This window comes from Alexandromys fortis, unplaced genomic scaffold, assembly GCF_014885135.2.
Source record: "Alexandromys fortis isolate MF-2015 unplaced genomic scaffold, M_Fortis_MF-2015_v1.1 scaffold_89, whole genome shotgun sequence".
NCBI classification, from domain to species: domain Eukaryota; kingdom Metazoa; phylum Chordata; class Mammalia; order Rodentia; family Cricetidae; genus Alexandromys; species Alexandromys fortis.
The window spans coordinates 9,256-30,512 of NW_026067973.1; the positions used below are offsets into that span (position 1 = coordinate 9,256).

Sequence of the window (21,257 nt, forward strand, 5' to 3'; positions counted from 1 at the left end):
GGTGCCCTCTTCTGGCCTGCAGACATAAACACAGACAGAATATTGTATGCATAATAAATATTTTTAAAAAATGTCAACGTCACCCTGATTCTAGGAGCATGCTATATTTAAAAGGAATGGACAAAATACCACACTGTTGCCAACTCCCTAATTCTCTGTGGTGGATTCCTCTCTGAGAAATGGAAAATATTTGCCACCTAAGATATCGATCTGCTACTTGCAGAACAGATGTCAAAAGGCAAGTGACTTGGAGGAAGAAACCTTACTGGAGACCCACAGGCTCACCGGAGGTATGGTTAAGCTCGCCTGCCTCATTAGCTCTTCCCAAAGCCTCAGTATGTCTCCGTGTTTTGAGAGCTTGGCACACTGCTGTGATCCAGCACCAAGTTAAAGTCCCTGCTCAAACCCAACACCCGAACGCACAAACAGCTCTCTCAGTGGCGAAATGCAGCCGTGGGTTGCCCAGTAACAAACTGCTATCGTGGAGGCATAAGGTGGGTGGGTTGTTGAGGGAAAAGTACCTGGATCGTGAGCAAGAAAAAGAATGGGAGGGGCTTTTCAAGTGTCTGAGCTTTCGAAATTACAAAATCCATCCAAATTGTGGCTGCGTTTCTGGAAGCGGTGTTTACCTTGGCTTCCTACTGTGTTGGCAACAGCTTTCCTGCAAAGAGCAGGTGTGGTTCCACACTCTCTTCCCTCCTAACGAAAGGCTCTCAGTAGCCATATTTCCAGCCCCGCGGCATCCCAGACTAATCTCAGGCTGCTAGCCCTTTAAGCCCGACCGGCGGGCGGGGTGGGACCGGACACTACGTGGAACCACAGAACAAGCTGTGTCAGCCACGTGGTACAAGGAAGCGTTCATGTTGAAACTGGGCAAAGCGTATTTCTGCTCTGAGTTGTATAATATGATGTTCCGAGAGTATCCACTTATCTTTTCTTTAGTTGCGTTTCCAAAACTCTAAAGATGCCGCTCCTCTTGAACAAAAGCTTAGTTTAAAATACCACCACTCGTCCGGCTCTGGTGCCCGTTTTAAAAATGGTGCCTTGGTCTTCAGCGGCAGTAGTTCTTTTGCAATTAAGATCCGGGCGGAAACAATGGGTAGGTGCAACGGGGCAGAGCCGAGGTTGCTTCTTAGATCCTCTTGCAGGTCAGGAGGGAGGGTCAGGTCATAGTTGGGTTTTGTTCCTGCTGGCGCGGGAATACTCTGAGCGGCGCTGCGGACTGCCAAGGCCTCTGGGATTGTGCCCGGTTTGCTAGTTAGCTGGTTAGGCGGCGGAGCGGCGGCCCCTGGCGGGTCACCATGTGGGCCTTCCCAGAGTTGCCGCTGCCGCTGCTGGTGAATTTGATCGGCTCGCTGCTGGGTTTTGTGGCTACTGTCACCCTCATTCCTGCCTTCCGTAGCCACTTTATCGCCGCGCGCCTCTGTGGCCAGGATCTCAACAAGCTCAGCCGACAGCAGATGTGAGTAACGGCACACGAGTTTGCTGGGATAGGGTGCCAGGTTGTGCAGGACAGGGGCGAGGACTGAGATGCTTGGCTTTGCTGGAGACAGCTAACCCAGGCAACCCAGAACTCAGGGTGGGGTGTGTGTGTGATAGAATTGTCTATCCTGGGAGGGACGGAATGGGACCTTTGGGTGTCAGAACGTCTAGCAGTGGTAAACTCTTCCCTGTGCACAAACTCACTACTCCCCAACAAACAAATCAAAATCCTGGGAAGAAAGCCACTTTGGGTTACCCGAACCCTTACTTTAGTGAGTGACCACGCCCCTTTTCTCTTCCTCCCCCCCCTCCCCCCCGCGCCGCTTGCTGTTGGGCCGCAGCCCAGAGTCCCAGGGAGTGATCAGCGGTGCTGTTTTCCTCATCATTCTCTTCTGCTTCATTCCTTTCCCCTTCCTCAACTGCTTTGTGGAGGAGCAGTGTAAGGCATTCCCCCACCATGAAGTAAGTGCGTTAGTGGGGCCGGGTGGCTTGGGCCGGGTACTTACTTGGGTTGGGGTTATTTGGATTACAGTGGACCCAACTGTAGAAATACTTGGACTGATGATATAGCTCAGTGATAGAGCCTCCCTAGTATACCCAAAACCCCGGGTTCAGGGTTCAATCCTAAACTCCAAAAGAAAAAGACAGGAAAAAAAAAAAAAAACGAAAAAGACAGGAAGCAAGAATTCTTGAAAGGCAGAATAGCAGGCTTGAGTCGTGACTTGTCCAAACCTTCCCCAGTTTGTGGCCCTGATAGGTGCCCTCCTTGCCATCTGCTGCATGATCTTCCTGGGATTCGCTGATGATGTACTCAATCTGCGCTGGCGCCACAAGCTGCTGCTGCCCACAGCTGCCTCGCTACCTCTCCTCATGGTCTACTTCACTAACTTTGGCAATACAACCATTGTGGTACCCAAGCCCTTCCGCTGGATTCTGGGCCTGCATTTGGACTTGGGTGAGTACCCCGTGGGACCTACTTCAGGGTACCTTTTCCTCTGAAATCCCAATAGAACACCCTTCCTGGTGGTCCATATTTTCCATAAATATTCCTTTTCTGACCCTGTGTCTACTCAGATTTCTTTTTCCTTCCCTCCTTCTTTCCCATCTCTTCTTTCCTTCCTGTATAAGGAATTGAACCTAAGACCTCATGCTTGCTAGACAAGCACTCTGAACTATACCAAAGCTTTTCCTTTCTATTTTTTCCATTTTCGAAAAATTTAAAAAGAGGAAGCCTGGGCTCAGTGGTTAAGAGCACACACTGCTCTTCCAAAGGTCCTGAGTTCAATTCCCAGCACCCACATGGCAGCTCACAACTGTCTGATGCCCTCTTCTAGTGTGCAGATGTACGTGCAGACAAAGTACCCACATACATAAACACATAAATAAGTAATATTAATTAATTTAATTAATATTTAATATTCATAAATAATAAATTTATAAAAATTTCAAAACAGGGTCACATACTAAGTTGCCTTGAACTTACTTAGCCCAGGCAGGTCTTAAACTGGTAATCCTCCTATCCCAGCCTTCCAAGTAGTTGGAATTATAGACCTGTGTTACTAGGCCTTGCCTGTTCAGATCCTTTCATTCATCCCGTTCTGTTTCCCCAGGGATCCTGTATTATGTCTACATGGGACTGCTTGCGGTGTTCTGTACTAATGCCATCAACATCCTAGCAGGAATTAATGGCCTAGAGGCTGGCCAGTCACTGGTCATCTGTGCTTCTATCATTGTCTTCAACCTGGTGGAACTGGAAGGTAGGTAGGATTGGAGATCAGGAGGAAGACACACCCGAGAGCTAAGGGAATTGCCTGGTGTGGGTTTAGAGAATTCCTGGAGGAAAGTGACAACACAGAGGCGAATTTAGAATGGAAGCTATTTACTCTGCAGACACCCGTAAGGGGCTAAGCGTGAGAAGGAGAAACAGCAGTGCTGGCATTTATAGCCTGTCGTGAATAGCCAGAGCAGTGATTTCTATCAGACTTACAGTTTCAGAGAGAACCCCAGCATCAGAAAGGGTCACCCTCTGACCACCGTGGAAAAAGACCAAAAAAAAAAAAAAAAAAAAAAAAACCCGCCGGGCAATGGTGGCGCAAGCCTTTAATCTCAGCACTTGGGAGGCAGAGGCAGGCGGATCTCTGTGAGTTCGAGACCAGCCTGGTCTAGAGAGCTAGTTCCAGGACAGGCTCCAAAGCCACAGAGAAACCCTGTCTCGAAAAACCAAAAAAAAAAAAAAAAAAACCCACAAAGACCCCCCCTCCCCCAATTGTGTCTGAGTAAAGAGAAAGCCAGAACACTAAGCAACATGAAAACATGAAATGACCGGCGGGAACCTCTCTCGGCTAACATGAGAGGGCACAGCTTTTTCCGGTAACAATTCATTTGTTTTGTTGTTTTGAGACAGTCTTGCTATGTAACCTGGCTGGCCTCAAACTCCTCATCGTCTTTTCCTGTCTCCTGTGTGCGTGCATTGTAGACGTGTGCACCACACCTGACTTCCTCCTACTGCTTAGATTAAAATATGTATATACTAAAAATGACTCGTGCCTTCCGAGAGCTCCCAGTGCAGAGCATACCTCTCCTTCCTCTCTTCCTCTCCCAGATCACACAGAACAAATCCTAAAACAAGCCCCTCAGCACCCCTGAGAAACGTTTTATGGTTCCCTGTGTGGTATATGGTTTCAGAAGTCTTAGTTTCTAAGTAAACCCAAGTTTGACTACTAGATATTTGTGGTTGTCTTTAGTTGATAGACCTCAACAAGTGCTTAATAAAACTAAGAACTTTGTTTTGTTTTGAGATAGGGCCTTACCGTGCAGCCTGGAACTCAGAGATCCAAGTGCTGGGATTAAAGGCATGGGCACCATTCCTGCCCCTAGCTAAAGCTCAGCGCTTTTAAAGCATTGTCTCGTCTAAATCAAATGATGACTCTGTGTAACCGGCATTATCCAGTTTGACAGACAGAAGCTTAGAGAAATTCAATGTGTCATATTCAAATCCACACAACTAGGAAGTAAAACTGGTATTCAAACCCCTGCTGGAATTTCTAAACTGCATTTAAGCCAGTCACTAGCTTTTTTGAAGGCTCAATGAAAGTGCTAGAGTTTTGGCAATCGCCTGGGTGGTGTGAAAGAGGAAGTTAAAGTTAGGCATGGTGGCAAGTACCTGTAATCCCAGCAGGCTGGAGGTGGAGGCCAGTGGGGGCAGCGTGGGGTAGAGTTGGTCTGGGAAGTGAATTGCCTGAGGTGTCCTAATGGCTGGGAATGTAAATCAGACACAGATGAGACCGAGATGCATTGAGGATCTGTGGGTACTAACTTTGCTTTTTACTCTGCTCCAAAGGTGATTATCGGGACGATCATGTCTTTTCCCTCTACTTCATGATACCATTTTTTTTTACCACCTTGGGATTGCTGTATCATAACTGGTAAGTAGGCCTGTGGATGAGAGAGAACGTGATTGGCATATGTGGGAGAGATGGTCTGGACATAAGAGACTAAAATTAATTGTTCATACCTTTGTTGAGTATTCTCTGGGTCTTCCATTGGTAGTGGTTTGCCATTCCTGTCATTTTGTGTGTGAGTGTGAGCATTCGTGTATTTATGGTATAGGGGATTGAATCTGGGGTCTGGGGTCTTAGAAATGCTAGGCAAGCTCTCTACTAGTTAGCTGTATTCCTGACCCTTTTCCTTTTTCTTTTGAGATGGGTGAGTGGGGGGTCTCACTTAAGTTATCCAAGTTGGCATTGCACTTACTGTATTATCAAGCTGGACTTGAACTTACAATCATCCTGCCTTGCCTTCAGCTTCAGTTTTCTTTCTTTCTTTCTTTCTTTCTTTCTTTCTTTCTTTCTTTCTTCTTTCTTCCCTTCCCTTCCCTTTCCTTCCCCTTCCTTCCTTCCTTCCTTCCTTCCTTCCTTCCTTCCTTCCTTCCTTCCTTCCTTCCTTTTGGTTTTTCGAGATGGAGCTTCTCTGTATAACAGCCCTAGCTCTTGTAGGTCAGGCTGACATCAAATGCACAGAGATCCGCTTACCTCTACCGCCTCCCGACTCTGCCTTCAGTTTCTTTAACAGCTGAGATGACAGGCATGTGGTATTAGATACCCCCCCCCCACGTATACCATGCTGGGGATCAAATTCATGACTTTGTATACACTAGGTGACTGCTTTATCACTAAGCCACACATCCAGCCTGGTTGTTACTGTAGAACTACGGTTTGCCCTGCAGTAGTTGGGAACAAATGCTGTGGCTCCCCCAGGAGTAGATGAATTTGGGGCTTTGGGTCCTGCAGAGTGTCCGGAACAGCCTTTCTCTTAGAACTCAGGTCAGGACTAGTCTGCTGCCGAGAGTGCGTGATGGGAAGGGAAGGGTCTGTAATGACTCCGGCCCTGGCTCAGATCCTCTCTCCCATCCAGGTACCCGTCACAGGTGTTTGTGGGAGATACCTTCTGTTATTTTGCTGGCATGACCTTTGCTGTGGTGGGGATCTTGGGACACTTCAGCAAGACCATGCTGCTCTTCTTCATACCACAAGTATTCAATTTCCTCTACTCGCTGCCTCAGCTCTTCCACATCGTCCCCTGCCCGCGGCACCGCATGCCCAGGTAGCCACTCTGGGACTGGGAAGGGTCATTATAGTTTTTCACCTGGGTTAACTAAAGCCAGCCTTTCTATCCATTTCCTGGGTAAGAGGTGGAGGGAAAATAAGGGATCACTCTATGTGGGTAGCCCGCTCTAATTTACAAAGCACATTTCCTTCGGTAATGTGTAATGCTTACAAAAGTTTCCATCACCCAGCTCTAAGCAGCAAAACCATAAACAAACGTCAGTGCTTAAGTGATCTTCTTAGTGACCGCAGGGGGAAAGCTCACACAGAATCATCTTCCCTTCACAGACTCAATGCGAAGACAGGCAAACTGGAGATGAGTTATTCCAAGTTCAAGACCAAGAGCCTCTCTTTCTTGGGCACCTTTATTTTAAAGGTAACAAGGTAACAAGGAGGTAAGGCCCCAGGCCACCATCCTTAACATGCGAAAAGGGAAACCTAGGCCTTCTCAGATCCAAGGGGAGTTTGGAAACGTCAGGAAGAGCCCCTGTTGATGGAATGTATATAACTGAAGCTGTCTTTACCTCTGGTCCCTCCAGGTAGCAGAGAACCTTCGGCTAGTGACAGTTCACCGAGGTGAGGATGAGGATGGTGCCTTCACTGAATGTAACAACATGACCCTCATCAACTTGCTACTCAAAGTCTTCGGGCCCATACATGAGAGAAACCTCACACTGCTCTTGCTGCTACTACAGGTAAGATTGAGGGTGGGGTAAATTATGCAAATTTTCTGAGCTCTATTTCAACGCAGTTCTTATTCCAGTTCATTTTTCCTTCTAGATCCTGAGCAGTGCGGTCACCTTCTCCATTCGTTACCAGCTTGTCCGACTCTTCTATGATGTCTGAGTTCCCTGAAGACTGACTGCCCTTTACCCCAGTCTCCACTGGACCTCACCCAGGACCAGCCTGTCTGGTCCAAGACTGCCTTCTGGTCCAGGCCTCTCTGACTGGCCATTTTTGTTTTGTTTTCAGCTTCTCCCATTACCTGTGATTACTGTCCTGGACCTTATTGGACTTAAAGTCCATCCGTTGGACTTCCTTCAGCTTTGCCTATGGCTTTCTCCAGCTCGCTACTCTCTCCCTTTCTGTCCCATCTGCAGTCTCATAAGGGGGTGTAGCAGCTTTTGCAGATATTCACAGCTCAGCTTTCAGAGCCTTGACTTTAAAGGAATTCGCCAGACCTTGAGAGAGAACCTGGGCTAGGGCTAGAGTTAGGGCCCTTACTCCAAGGTAACCTCACACTTGACTTTAAATGTTCCCATTAGGAAGAGCCCAGGCAGGCCATGCGCTCAAAATGGTGACAATAAAGGACTGTCTTTTACTTTCTCCTGTAGGTGTATCCACTCCTCTCCCTTTTTCCTGACCTTTGAGGTGCTTGAGGATTGAGCTCAGGGCTTCCTTGTACCTAAGTGCTGTCCCACTGAACTGTGGCCCCGGCCTCAACTATTTATTTTCTGTAATGGGCATTTTAGGATCAATCGGAAGAATTGGGGTGGGTACCTTCTCCAATAGGATGCCTACCTCTGCCCCATCAGACCCTTTCCTGCGAGAAGCGACAGAACTGAAACCAGACAGACCATGTTGAATAAATACTGAAATACTAAACTTGTGGTAGCGTAAAGGATCACAGTGCTCAGTTTTGTGGCGTAGAATTGAACTCTCAGGTCTCATTTCTTCTCTTTGAAACCCTCTCTTTGCCAGATCTGAGGAGGGAGTGGGAGTATACTGACCCGGAAGGAGAAAGGCGGTAGTGGTTTATAGCCTCGGCCTTTTAACTTTTTTTTTTTTTTTCCGAGACCGTGTTTTCCCGTGTAGCCCTAGCTGTCGGGGAACTCACTCTGTTCAAGGCTGACGCTGAACTCAGAGATCCACCGGTCTCTGCTTCTGCCTCCTGAGCTGGGATTAAAGGTGTGCAGTACCACCGCCTGGCTGACTCTTTTCCTTTAAAACCCTAGGCCGGCCCAGATTTCCCATAGACAGTACAGGGGGCTCCAGACTCCACCCTCCTTGTTTTCCGGTTTTGATGGCGCGCAGTAGCGTTTAAACTTCGCGCGCTTAAAACGAATTGGCCGCTTCCACGGCAGATTTGCCTCCAGCATGAGGCCTCTCCGCCTTGCTTTCTTCCCCGGGTAAAAGGTTTTCAAATTGGACCAATCGCCGGGCGAGCTCTCTCCGTCTAGGCACGTCACCGAAAGGTTAACTGCAACCAACCAGAGACCGGTATCAAAGAAAAGAGCCAATCGGGCGGCTGCGGAGGCGTGTCCAGGCAGTTTATAAGGGCGGGCTCGCCCGCGCGCGGCGACAGTTCACTGCGGCGGTTGGTGTTGTTTGTCTTCATCGGCTTTGCGCTCTGCCCTTCTACCTCGAACACGATGTCGGGTCGCGGCAAGACCGGAGGCAAGGCCCGCGCCAAGGCCAAGTCCCGCTCGTCGCGCGCCGGCCTGCAATTCCCGGTGGGCCGTGTGCACCGGCTGCTGCGGAAAGGCCACTATGCCGAGCGCGTGGGCGCAGGCGCGCCGGTGTACCTGGCGGCCGTGCTGGAGTACCTCACCGCCGAGATCCTGGAGCTGGCGGGCAACGCGGCCCGCGACAACAAGAAGACGCGCATCATCCCGCGCCACCTGCAGCTGGCCATCCGCAACGACGAGGAGCTCAACAAGCTGCTGGGCAAAGTGACGATCGCGCAGGGCGGCGTCCTGCCCAACATCCAGGCCGTGCTGCTGCCCAAGAAGACCAGCGCTACCGTGGGGCCCAAGGCGCCGGCGGGCGGCAAGAAGTCCACCCAGGCCTCCCAGGAGTACTGAGGGAGCCCGCGCCGTGGCCGCCCAGCCCTCCCCACACCTCCACAAAGGCCCTTTTCAGGGCCACCATCTCCCTCACAGAAAGAGCTGAGCCACTGAGGGCCGGGCCGCCGCGTCCCCGTCCTACACCCGTTCTCTGCCCTCGTGCGCTTTTTGCCTCCCCTTCTCTGCACGGCCTCTGGGTCAACCACGGAGGACGCGGGCGCCACGGCGCTTGCCCACCGCGGAGCTTCGCCGGTCTCGTCTCGGTCTTTGGGCCGCGCGGAGAGGCTGCGACACCTTCCAGAAGTCTCGGCCTTCTGCTGTGGCGGACGGCCGAGATGGGCCTGAAGGTGAGTCTCTCCGCAGCTGCAGCCCGGGCGTCTCTTCAGCTTGGTGCTTAGCCCTCGCCTGGACCTTCGGAAGTGACTTGATTACCGGGCTTTGGTGAAGAGAAATGCATCATGCTACTTGGTCCTCTGTCCCCCTTGCTGGCCTCTGACCATTCTCACCCATCTTCATTCATAGGCCGGTGTGTGGTGTGGCTGGGACAAAATCACGAATAGGAACCGATTTTCTCCAGGATGCCTCCTGGAACGGGACTGGGAGACGCTTACAGGCCTATGGACAGAAGACCTGTGTTCCTGCCGCAGGAGACTGGCAGCCGGGCCTAGCCATTCCCTTTTCTCCCCGGCGACTCACCTCACGACCCGAACACCTAGATACCAGCACATGTCAGTGAAACCCTGTATGGACTGAGCCTCTCTTGGCTTCTGAACTGGAATTTTGCAGCTATCCCAAGTTTAGAACCTTAGGTAGTGGGGAGTTTCAATAGGCTAATTTTATTAAAGGATTGTTTGGTTTTTTTAAAAATGGAGTCTTGTTTTAATTTTTGGATTGCTGTAGGCTTGGGGCTGGGGATAGCTCCGTGATAGAGCCATGTGATGGGCATGTGTTATGTTGGGAGGTGGGAGTGGGGACTATATAGTAAGTTCCCTCGGGGGGAATGGGAAAGACTAATACAAGTGAGTCTGTAAAATGGAGACACGCAGGCTGTAGGAATTGAAGGCCGTTCTCTTTGCTTGTTTGGACTTCTGGGATACATTCCGAGAACATAAGGCAGTCACAAAGTGTATGTGATATATATATTTTCTTTTTTACACAGAGAAGTCCCACATTCAAAATTCAAGTTTAAAAGGGCTTTGGGTTTATTCATATCTTCCCCAACTCCACCAAAACAACCACATTCAGAACTGGTTTAATTATTAGTGGCACTGGTTACATTCAAAAGTTGGCTAAAGAGATGAAGCCCCAACTATTGAGGGGGGAAGGCAGTCATTGAGGCCCCATGGTGAGGCTTGTCTCTCAAAGTCTCAGCACCCTGTGGTTCAATCTCCTGGGATAGTCACCCCTTAAGTTGGGGAGCACAGGGCACTTGAGACACATAGGCACTGGGAAGTGGCAGCAGGGCTCCTGGATCCTACACAGTTAGCGCACATCATTAAGCTGCCGTGCAACATCCAGGATGTTCTTGGCTCCTTTGTTCAGCAACAAGCTGGCCAGGCTGATGCCCAGGTTCTCAGCAGCTAGCTGGGCTCCTCTTGGAATGTTCCGGGCAGTGATTCCAACCAGCTGTGGGTCATCCTCTGGACCCTCTTCATGCTGGGTGATAGAAGGAATTACAGTTTGGTGAGAAGGAAGCCTACAAGTACTTTAGTTTATTCCTCCCTCATCTCCCAGCCAGTACCTGGACAGGGACCTGGATGGTGGCTTGCATAGTCTCTTGCATGCTATCTGAGCCGTCCAGACTCCAGACTCCTCCAGTCAGGTACAGCTAGGAAACAATGGGTTGTAGCACATATTCAGGAGAAAGTGTTAGCTGTTTGGGTGCACACGGAAGTGCCACAGCTGCCCCCCACCCCCATCCATTTTCCCTGCTTACCTGTCCATCGCTCATCACCGTGTGCACTGCTACTGGCACGCTGCAGCCCCCTTCCTGCAATGAATGCTCTTTGAGCTCTAAGGGCCTTTAACACCACTTTTTGACCACAAACCTCTAAGGATATTAACTGAAAAACCTGCTGGGGCCAGACCAAGGTTCTCTCTCCACACTTAACAAAACAATCCACAACTCTTGAGTTACCATTACATACAAAACACTTATCTGAGAAGTCTTCCTACTGCCCTTCTGATTCCCCAAGTCCTCGCAGCACCACGGGAGGAGCCCAAGTCTTACCAGGTGCCTCAGAAAAGCCCTCTCAGCGATGCAGCGAAGCAGAGTCTCGGGGTCGTGCAACACACTCACTAGATCCAAGATATCCTGGTCCTTGGCTCGGACTTCCACAGCTAGGGCTCCCTGAAAGAAAAACAGGCCTGATCTTTCTCCAGTCATGAAGCAGAACATGGGAACAACCCCTCTTCTACCTGCTTCCCAGGGTCTTCTGCTTGCCAAAGCCTGAACATTTTATTTGAGGGAGAGCAGATGCCAAAGATTATAAATGCAGGTTTATGAAGAGGCACATGAACAAAGCCTCTCCAGGCAAACTTACCTGACCCACAGCGTACATACATTCCTCTGGATGCAAGATCTGTGGAGGCAGACAGAACAGAATGGTGGGCAGTGAGCTAGGGTTTGCCACCAGGAAGCCTGGGGAAGGCACGAACAGGAGTCTGGCCTCTAATCTCACGCCCTAGCCTGAGCTTACTCTGGTTTGTCGTGTTATTGACAGAATGGTCACGAAGATAGCAGGAGAGAGAGGCAGATTAAAATAGAATGGAACAGGGCAGTGCCTACCTGCCCCACCCGGTTCTGCCAGCCCATGCGCTGCAGGCCAGCCACAGCCAGGACGATGGCACTGAACTCCTGCTGCTCATCCAGCTTCCGCAGTCGGGTGTTGAGGTTGCCCCGCTGTGGAGAGACGCTAAGGAGAACAGTGACCCAAACAGTGTACCCTCTGCCCCACAGTTTCTTGTCCCCCTCTAGCTGACTTACAGACTCTTAGACAGGATCTCACGGTGTAGTCTGACTGTACTGATACTCACTATGTAGATCAGGCTGGACTTGAACTCACAGAGATCCACCTGCCTCTGCCTCCAGAGTGCTGGGATTAAAGGCATGAACCACCACACCTGACTGGTACATACTATTTTTTGTTTGTTTGTTTTTTGTTTCTCAAGGCAAGGTTTCTCTAGCTTTGGAGCCTGTCCTGGAACTAGCTCTTGTAGACCAGGCTGGCCTCGAACTCACAGAGATCCATCTTTTGCTGCCTCCCAAGTGCTGGGATTAAAGGTGTGTGCCACCATTGCCCGGCTGGAACATACTATTTTTATTTATTTATTTTAGTTTTATGTGTATGGGTGTTTTGCGTGCATGTATGTCAGCAGAGGTCAAAAGAGGGCATCAGATCCCCTAGAGCTGAAGTTAGAGACAGGTGAGCCACCAAGTGAGTGCTGGGAGTTGAACCAGAGTCCCCTGGAAAAGCAGCCAGTGTTTTTAACCACTAAGCCATCTCTCCAACCTCAGGTCATGCTCTTTTTAAAATGAGTTTTATGAACCACAAAGCCACTGTAAAAATCAAAACTGCTTAGTAGCAAATAAAGTAAGAACAGGAGCACCTTCAATCCTGGCCATCCAGAAGTAATTACTGATGGATGTATTGTCAATGCCTGTCGTCTCCCTAACTAACATACACTCTATACGCAGGAACAATGCTTATTTTACAGTTATCCTTGTTGCCAGGCACCTGCCAGAGTTTAAGAAAACATTAAAGATGGATGGGTGGGTGGATGGATGGACAGATGGACGGAAGGACAGATAACCCACTGCCCTTCCCTCCTGTGGAAGGATACAATACTCCTGAATTCCAGATGTGGGAATTTTCTCTGCAGCTGGGCCACTCTCCTCAGGGAGCTGGTTCCCACCGCGCTGCTCAGAGAGAGAGTTTAAAATTAAATTAAACATGGGCTGCCCACTGCTCTCCACTGTCCGTCCCTCTGTCTTCTGTCCACCAGGCCCCACTCACCTTTTCTCTGGCAAGGTTTCTAGAGTCTTCCCAATAAATTTTGGGTGAAAGACAACAGCATCACAAGGATTTTCCCGTCTAGAGAGCAAATGATGAAATAAATTTATTATTATTTGGAGACAGAGTTTTAACTCTAGCTCTAAAATTTGTGATGTACCCCAAGCTAGCTCAAATTCACAATAATCCTCCTGTCTCAGCCTCCAGAATGCTAAGATTATAGGTGTGATCCACTATGCTTGACTTTTTATTTTTTTTATAAAAGGTTGCCTGTTTTTGCTTTTTTGGTTGTTTATTTTCACTTCTGGGGCGGGAGAGTATGCATGCCATGGCACGTATGTGTCCATCAGATCACAACTTGTGGGATTCAGTTCTCCCCTTCTACCATATGAACCCCAGGGACTGAACTCGGGTCATCAGGCTTGACAGCAAATGCCAGCTAGGCCATGGTAAGCTAGCCTTCTTGCACCCCACACCTTAAGACACAATCTCACTAAATTCTCAGGCTGGTTGAAATCACTCTAGCCCAAGCAAGCTGGGAACTTCTGATCCTCTTTCTTAGCCATCCCTAGTAGCTAGGATCACAGGCCTGTGCCGCTGAGTCCAACTCCATGCACCCTAACTAGCCGACCAACTGGCTTTTCCCAGAGCTTCCGGCCCTGCTTAATGACTGACAACCTTCCCAGCAGAGGGCTAAGTGTCCACGTCCCAAAGGGAAAAAGTCAAAGACTCCCATGGTGGGACCCACCCCGCCCAGCCCCTCGCCATAGCTCTTACTTGCAGATGGCTCCAATGGTGAAGCCAGGAGGTAGTATAGTGGGCACATCCTTCAGCGAGTGAACAACCAGGTCCACTCTAGAGAGAGGGAGGGCATGCAGAGAGGAGTTGAGAGGTTGACCTTACACTTCTCCACCTACCTGAGCTATAGCCATCCAGGAAGAGGCAGTCCTAAGACCTAAGGACCCTGAGGCCTGCTTTCTTCTCAATGACTCTACCCTGTTTCCCAGACAATCTTCTGTCTAGGCAGCTAGGTGGCTCCAAAACAAGCCACTCCCCTGTGTGGACACCTAGGAGCTCCTTAGCCTAATACCAACAGTCCTGCTAATATTGGGGGGCCACTCTGGGGTTCAGCGGGAGACTGGGGAGGGCCATGTGCTCCATTCGCACTTACTCATTCTTCTCCAGGGCGTATTCTAGCTCCTTGGTAAACAGGCTTTTCTCTCCAATCTGCCAGGGAAGAGAGCCTCAGAGTGGAACCCCTTGTGGGAAGGGGGGGGGGGACTGGAAGAGCAGGGACAGGGATGGCCATTACCTTAGAGAGTGCAGTATCGAGAATCTTGTCCCCCGTGGTAGACATGGCAACTGAGGAGAGAGTCAGTCAGGTACCGTTAATCAGCATCTACGGCCACCATTGGATCAGCACAGCACTAAGAGTCCCACAAGCCCCAGCTCCTACCCTCGAGGAATACACACACTAACAGAAAAGCAGACCCAAGGCAGAAGGTATGCCAGGCTAGCCCAGGGAGTTGGAGGTAAACGTGTTCACAGGAGGTTAGCCCGCCACCTGCAAGCAGCTAAAACAAGACTCTCACAAACAGGTTTTGACCGCCCGCAGAGTCCAAACTGCCGCCTTCTCCCATTCACTGGCCTCCCCCTCGCTGCCATTCATTCCTCTCAAGCGAACTTACTGATTTCAAACTGCATGCCCGGGTGCAAGGTTTTCAGCATCGCCACCACAGTGTCCGTCTGTATGCGAGCCAGCTGGGGACAGAGATCTGGATTGTTCCTGCCCTTCCCTGGCCACTGCCCCAGGCTCAAATCCTCATATGGGTCAAGAAAGATAAAAAGGGTCTAGACTTCTCACGTGGGGATGAGAGCGAAGGGCCTGACCTGGGAGTTCTTTCTGTGTCTCTAACCACTTCCCTGGTCCAGGGACTTTCTTTTCAGAGGAAGTCAATGTCCAACATCAGTAAGGCTGCCATTCCTGATGAGATTGACTCCCAGACATTCTTGCGTCCTCTATGCTAGGAACTAACCCTCTGGGTCCCGTCAATTGGCGGCCTTGTGAGCATTAGTTAGAACTCTTATGGCAACCCCCTGCGTCTGTACTCACCTGGCTCTTACGGGTCCCCACGCGAATCACCCTCATCTTTGAGCCGTTTTCTCCCTGCAGAAGAAAGCCCCTGGGTTACAGTCTGTTCCACGACACCTTATCCAAGAACCAGGACCACCGGCTTTGGAGAAAGGATCCCAGGCTCTGGCCAGGGCGTCTTCAAATAGGGAAAGATTCCCACGACTGGTCCTCTAACCTTCCTCGGTACCTTCTGCCCTCCTACAGGATCCAGAAAAGCAGGGACCAAAGAAAAGCTGTGAGAGGCTCCGTTGTGGTCACAGCAGCAGCAACTAAGCCTCAAAGCCCAGCCTGGCCAAAGCTGTTCTCACTGGGAGGGTTGCACAGCCAGGTGGGGAAAATGATAAGGCCCATCAGCCTAAGCACAGCGAGGGTGGGCCCTGCCGGAGGGTGGGGCCTGCAAGAGGCTGGGGCTTGACAGCTGAAGCCACACACAGAGGACAGGTTTGCTGTCCACAACAACTCAAGTACTTGAGAAAGTCTCACTTCCCACTAGGTGAGACACTAAGGGTTCCTTACCTGACCTACAAGGACTGAGGTCAGCCAATCTAATGCACAGTGCTCTGTTCACCCTCTTGACTGGGTGGCTTTGGGGACGTCATCCCATCAAGGTCTTGTTAAATGAAAGGCCACCTGATGCCTCAAGATGTCTCATTGTCCCATAAGACTATGAGGATAGGGGATGAAGAGATGGCTCAGCAGTTAAGAGCACTGACTGTTTTTCCAGAGGATCCGGGTTCAACTCCCAGCACCCACATGACAGCTCACAATTCTCTTAACTCCAGTTCCAGAGAACCTGACACCCTCACACATATATGAGTGCAAAGCACCGATGCACAGGCTGGAAAGATGGCCCCATGATTAAGAGTACTGGCTGCTCTTCCAGGGGTCCTGAGTTCAATTCCCAGCAACCACATGGTAGCTCACAACCATCTAGAGTGAGATCCGGTGCCCTCTTCTGGTGTGCAAGCATAATGCAGGCAGAACACTGTATACATAATAAATAAATCTTAAAAAAAAAAAAAAATAAGAGGCCTGGCCAGACAGTGGTGGTGCATGCCTTTAATCCCAGCACTCGGGAGGCAGAAACAGGCAGATCTCTGTGAGTTCGAGGCCAGCCTGGTCTACAGAGTGAGATCCAGGACAGACTCCAAAGCTACACAGAGAAACCCTGTCTCAAAAAAAAACCCAAAAACTAATTAATTAAATAATAATAAAAAAAGGTCGAGCAGCAGAGGTGCAAACTTTTAATCCCAGCACTTGGGAGGCAAAGGCAGGGGGATCTCAGTGAGTTGGAGGTCAGCTTGGTCTACCAAGTGAGTTCTAGAACAATCAGGACTTTTACACAGAGAAACCCTGTCTCGAAAAACCAGAAAATAAAATAAAATGAAAGTGAGGATAGTCTATGAGGAACTGCCTAACATTAATTTGTCTAAATGTTTTTTTTTTCTGATGTCAGAGCTAGAGCCAGGAGCTCAAAGGGACACACCTCTTCCTCCTGTCACGGAGCCTTGGATAAAGGTGTTTAGTGTCAAGCAGGTAGAACTGGGTTCTGCAGCCTGACACAAAGCTCTTATTTCTTCCTGCTGACTGGAGCCACTGTAGAAGCCGTGCGCCCTCCCTGGAACCACTGGAGAAGCCGTGGGCCCTCCCTGCACTGGGTCCCTCCTCTCACAGGTTCTTCTGCAGCAGGCAGACACTCAGGTTTTTGGTCACTGGAGGAGGTGAAACTTACCCTTGGACTCCAATCTACTCACTCCACTGTGATAATTCCTCCCTCGAACAACTCTGAGATAGCCTCTCCCGTTTAGCTAGGCTTGAAATGCTCAACACAGAAATTCCAGGCCACAGGGAGCTCACAGGAAGGAATTACTGGGTTTAAGGGTTTAAGCAATTCCTTAATTGACCCCATACAACATTTTCAAATCCAACTGTTCCATTAAAAAGATGAGTATTGGGTGATGGCCTTTAATCCCAGCACTCGGGAGGCAGAGGCAGGCGGATCTCTGAGTTCTAGGCCAGCCTGATCTACGAGTTCCAGGGCAGCTAGGACTACACAGAGAAACCCTGTCTCAACCACCCTCCCACCCCCAAAATAGTACTGTGATGTGAAGGGCTGGAAAGATGGCTCCCCGATTACAGCACTGGCTGTTCTCCCCAAGGACCTAGGTTCAATTCCCAGTACCCACACAGAGGTGACAACAGTCTGTAACTCTAGTTCCAGGGAATCTCTGGTTCCCTCATCTGTCCTATGCTGGGCACACACATAGTCCACACAGACATTTCAAGCAAAACACCCATAGATATAAACAAACTACTTTTGTTTGGTTTCCGGAGACAGGGTTTCCCAATGTCATCCTGGCACTCCGGGAACTCACTCTGTAAACAAGGCTGGCCTTGAACTCAGAGATCCTGCTGATTCTGCTGGGATTAAAGGCACACCTGTGCCACCACTGCCAGGCATAACAAATTAATTTTTAAAGAAAGTATTTGTTGTTGGACATGTGGCACATGCCTTTGTTCCCAGTATTCAGGAGGCAGAGATAGGCAGAGCTCTGTGAGTTTGAGGCCAGCCTGGGTCTACAAAGCAAGTTCCAGGACAGCAAGGGCTGTTCTACAGAGAAACCAGGTCTCCAAAACAAACAAACAAAAATAAAAATTTGGGCTGGCCTGGCAAGATGCTGTACAAACCTGATGACATTAAGTTCTAGCCCCAGATACTGTGGAAGGAGTTATCCTTCATTGCACACTTGCACTATGGCCTGTGTCCATGGGCACAAACACAGACGCGGTAACAAGAAACAGTAATCAAATAAAAAGAAAAATAAAACACAGAGGGCACGGTGGCACATGTCTAGTAACTGGGAGAATCGGCCCAGCCCAGGAGTCTGAGCCCAGCCAGGTGAAGAGAGTATTATCATTTATAGGCTTGGGCCATTGTTTCTGCCTACTGTCCTCACAACAACCCTACTGTGTGAGACTGCGCAGGTACTTCCAGCAAGTGTCACAGAGCAAAGATGCAGAGAGGTCAAATGAATGGCTGAAAGTCTCACAGCAACGCACAGGCAGAAAGTGGGCACCGAGATCTCGATCTTCCTCCTCCCAACCTGAAATGTCTACGCTAACAAAGACTCTAGCGGCTCCCAGGCTGGGCAAGAGATAAGCAGGCCCCACAGCTCTGCCTTATCTCAGGCAGTCGGTGGCCTAAGAGCTCAGTGTAAGGCCTGCCTGCCAGTCCAGAGCTTTCCAGCAGGTTAGGAATGACAAAGCCCAAGGGGCTCCCAGTGACAAGAGTAATTCAGGTGTGTCTTAGCTGGGTGGCTGGGGTTGGGTGACTTTTATAACGGAGAAAGGGAGAAGGCACACCTCCAAGATGTTTGCATATACTTCTAAGTCATGGGGTGGGGGGTGCTCTCCCATGAATCAACCGGCTAGTGTTCCGAGGCAGCTGGATTTGCCTTGACCCCTACCTAAGTCATGAAAGAATCTTGTCTGTGTATACACTTTTACTAGCCCACTATCCCTTAAGCTAAGGGAAATCCCGGCAGAAACACAAAGGTGGACCATCTTTTCACTCCCAACCCTGCCCCCACCGCTCAGGATCACCCCCTTCCCTTCATAAGGGCAACCTAGTTACTGGCCCTTTAAAATGTCTAGAGGGAGGGGGGAAATGACAGCTAGCTGTTCTGACCAATGGACGACAGAGCATGGCAACTCGGGACCAATCGTTGCATCCAAAAAAACCCAGAGGCGTGCGGGTCGCCGGCTCAGGACTCACCGCCGTTGCAGCTGCGGTGCCGTTACCGGACATGACTCCGCTTAGGGCGCAGGCGCGGCGCTGCCGCTGCGGCGCCCTGGAGGCTGCAGAAGCCGGAGACCTGGGCCGGCGGGGGACTGAAGGCACATGGGGGCCGAGCCCGCACTCCAGCCGAGCTGCAGGACCTGCCGAGCTCTGCGTCACATCCGCTGCCCTCTCTCGAAGGGGCGGCACCTTCCTCTGGGCGGGAATTAGGGTTGCGACATAACAGGCCTCATTGCCGGCATCCACCTGGCCTACTGCACAGAATAACCCAGGGTTTTACTTTTATGGTTTTAATACTTTTTTGCTTTTTTTTTTCATTTTGTTTTTTCGAGACAGGGTTTCACTGTGTAGCCCTGGGTGTCCTGGAACTCACTTTGTAGACCAGACTGACCTCGAACTCATGAGTGCTGGTATTAAAGGCTTGCGCCGCTATCATCTGGCTATTTTTCTTTGTATTTATTAAATGTGTACTGTGGGTGCACGTCTGCCATGGTGTGCATAGAGAGGTCAGGATAACTTAAGGGAGTCGGTTCTCTTCCCTCCATTATGTCCCAGAGAGTTTGAACAAGTTACTATATCTGCTGGGGTGCATTCAACATCGACAGATGACAGGGCTCCAGACGGCTCCTTAGACTTTCACAGCTTCACCTCTCCAGCACTGGTGTAAGCAATTAGTGTAAATGTGCTGTTTCTTTCTTCTAATCAAACTAAACTTTGCTATACTGTAAAGTAAGCAGGTCTTTTTAAGGCAAGGTTTGGGCTGTTAGGAGCTCAGGCTGGCCTTGAACTTTTCCATTCTTCAGGCTCAGCCTCCCACAACAGACAGTAGTTCTTGTTTGTTTGAGACTAGGGCCTTGTGTGGCCCAGAACATCCTTGAACTCCACCTAGGTACTTGCTAGGATTACGGCCTGTACCACCATTCTTTGTTGACCCCCTGCAGCTGGAAAGGCTAAAAATTTATCCAAGAGTGCCTCTGTGTCTTCCTCCCACAGACAGTGTGAATCCACACCCAATACAACAATGCTTGAATTTCTGCTTTTAAGAAAATGAAACTAGCTGGGCAGTGCTTGCAGCACACACCTTTAATCCCAGCACTCAGGAGGTAGATACAGTAGGATCTCTGAGTGTTGACCTAAAATGTGGGTTCCAAGATAGCCAGGGCTACACAAAGAAACCCTGTCTCGGAAAACAAAACACACAACACACAAGAACATAGTACAAAGAGGTGAATGGCTCAAGAGTTAAGAGCACTTGCTGCTCTAACAGAGGACCTGGGTCTGGTTCCCAGCACCAATATGGGGTTCTCAGCCACCTGTAAGTACAGTTCCAGAGGCACTAGGCATGCACATACAGGCAGGCATTCGTACATATATAAAATCAACCTTCCTACAGGAAAAGGTCACGTTAAAACCAGGTCCTGGGTACTCCTGTAATTCCACCACTCAGGAGTTGGAGGATCAGGACCTCAAGGCCATCTTCAGTTACACAGTAAATTTGAAGTTAATCTGGGCTACCAGAAACCTGATCAAAAAGAAAAAAGAAATCCGGCTGGGCTGGGTGGTCATACCTTTATTCTCAGCACTCAGGAGTCCGAGGCAAATCTCTGCAAGTTTGTGGTCAGACTCTGTCTCAAAAAGGGTGTGTGGGGTATGCAACCCTAAAGACGAGTGGGATGACAACATGTATGTTGATGAAACTCAAGGCCTCACGTGTGCGAGGCTCGCACTGCCCACTGAGCAGTATCCCCAGCCTTGAAGAGCGCTTGTTAGGTGTGTGTTGGCACTGGGGAAGCTGAGGCCAAAGCATCTGAATCCAGTGCTATGCCGATGACAAGACCCTGTCTCGAAAACAAAAAGAACACACACACACACACACACACACACACACGTTGCACTGGCATGTACGGCACTTGTATATAGCATGCCCAAGACCTTGGGTTAGGTCCAAGAAACACACACATGGATCTTCCCACGTTACTGTTGTTTAACAGTAACAAATTGAGCATTGTAAAAGACATAGATGGCCATTTGTTTCATAAGTCTGTTAATATTGTTCATAGTAATGTACAGATGAAAACGTTGAGGTTCTGAGAAAGTGTGAATTGTCCTAAGTTGCTGGAAGGAGCGGTGCACACCTATGATCCCAGCTATGGGTGATGAAGACAGGTGAGGATGGCCTGAGCCTAGACAACACAGGAAGATCCCATCTCAAAATCAAAAGAATAGCTTTCTGAGCTGTCAAATGGCTCAGTGGGTAAAGTATTTAACAGTGCAGTCGTGATGACCTGAGTCTGACTCCATGGTAAAGGTGGACGGAGAGAATCCATAAAGTTGTTCTCTGACCTCCACACGTGTGCCATCTCATGCCCACTCTACCTCTACCTCTCTCTCACACATTCTCTCTCTCTCTCTCTCTCTCTCTCTCTCTCTCTCTCTCTC

The 21,257-nt window shown here is 49.7% G+C and overlaps 3 protein-coding genes across 4 annotated transcripts; 2 read left to right on the top strand and 1 right to left on the bottom strand.

Annotated features, from left to right (window-relative positions):
• Nucleotides 1-1,147: 1,147 nt before the first annotated feature.
• Nucleotides 1,148-7,412, top strand: Dpagt1 (dolichyl-phosphate N-acetylglucosaminephosphotransferase 1). 2 transcript variants are annotated; one of them, XM_050156260.1, is made up of 9 exons: nt 1,148-1,462; nt 1,824-1,944; nt 2,224-2,437; nt 3,093-3,239; nt 4,823-4,907; nt 5,896-6,084; nt 6,375-6,462; nt 6,626-6,781; nt 6,867-7,412. In XM_050156260.1, the coding sequence occupies exons 1-9, from the start codon at nt 1,302-1,304 to the stop codon at nt 6,930-6,932; spliced, it is 1,227 nt and encodes a 408-aa protein (XP_050012217.1). In that variant the 5' UTR covers nt 1,148-1,301; the 3' UTR covers nt 6,933-7,412. The 2 variants fall into 2 exon arrangements, with proteins under 2 accessions (XP_050012217.1, XP_050012218.1); XM_050156261.1 differs by lacking the exon at nt 1,824-1,944 and having other exon boundaries at nt 1,315-1,462; nt 2,240-2,437.
• Nucleotides 7,413-7,549: 137 nt separating this feature from the next.
• H2ax (H2A.X variant histone) lies at nt 7,550-9,739 on the top strand. Its single transcript, XM_050156263.1, has 2 exons — nt 7,550-9,219; nt 9,395-9,739. The coding sequence occupies exon 1, from the start codon at nt 8,459-8,461 to the stop codon at nt 8,888-8,890; it is 432 nt and encodes a 143-aa protein (XP_050012220.1). The 5' UTR covers nt 7,550-8,458; the 3' UTR covers nt 8,891-9,219; nt 9,395-9,739.
• Nucleotides 9,740-10,050: 311 nt separating this feature from the next.
• On the bottom strand, nt 10,051-18,992 carry Hmbs (hydroxymethylbilane synthase). Its single transcript, XM_050156262.1, has 14 exons — nt 18,795-18,992; nt 14,999-15,052; nt 14,574-14,646; nt 14,198-14,247; nt 14,057-14,112; nt 13,663-13,740; nt 12,889-12,966; nt 12,716-12,791; nt 11,661-11,774; nt 11,416-11,454; nt 11,103-11,222; nt 10,809-10,862; nt 10,614-10,700; nt 10,051-10,528 (listed from the first exon to the last, which is right to left on the bottom strand). Exons 1-14 carry the CDS (start codon nt 18,825-18,827, stop codon nt 10,355-10,357), a joined length of 1,086 nt encoding a protein of 361 aa, XP_050012219.1. The 5' UTR covers nt 18,828-18,992; the 3' UTR covers nt 10,051-10,354.
• Nucleotides 18,993-21,257: the final 2,265 nt, after the last annotated feature.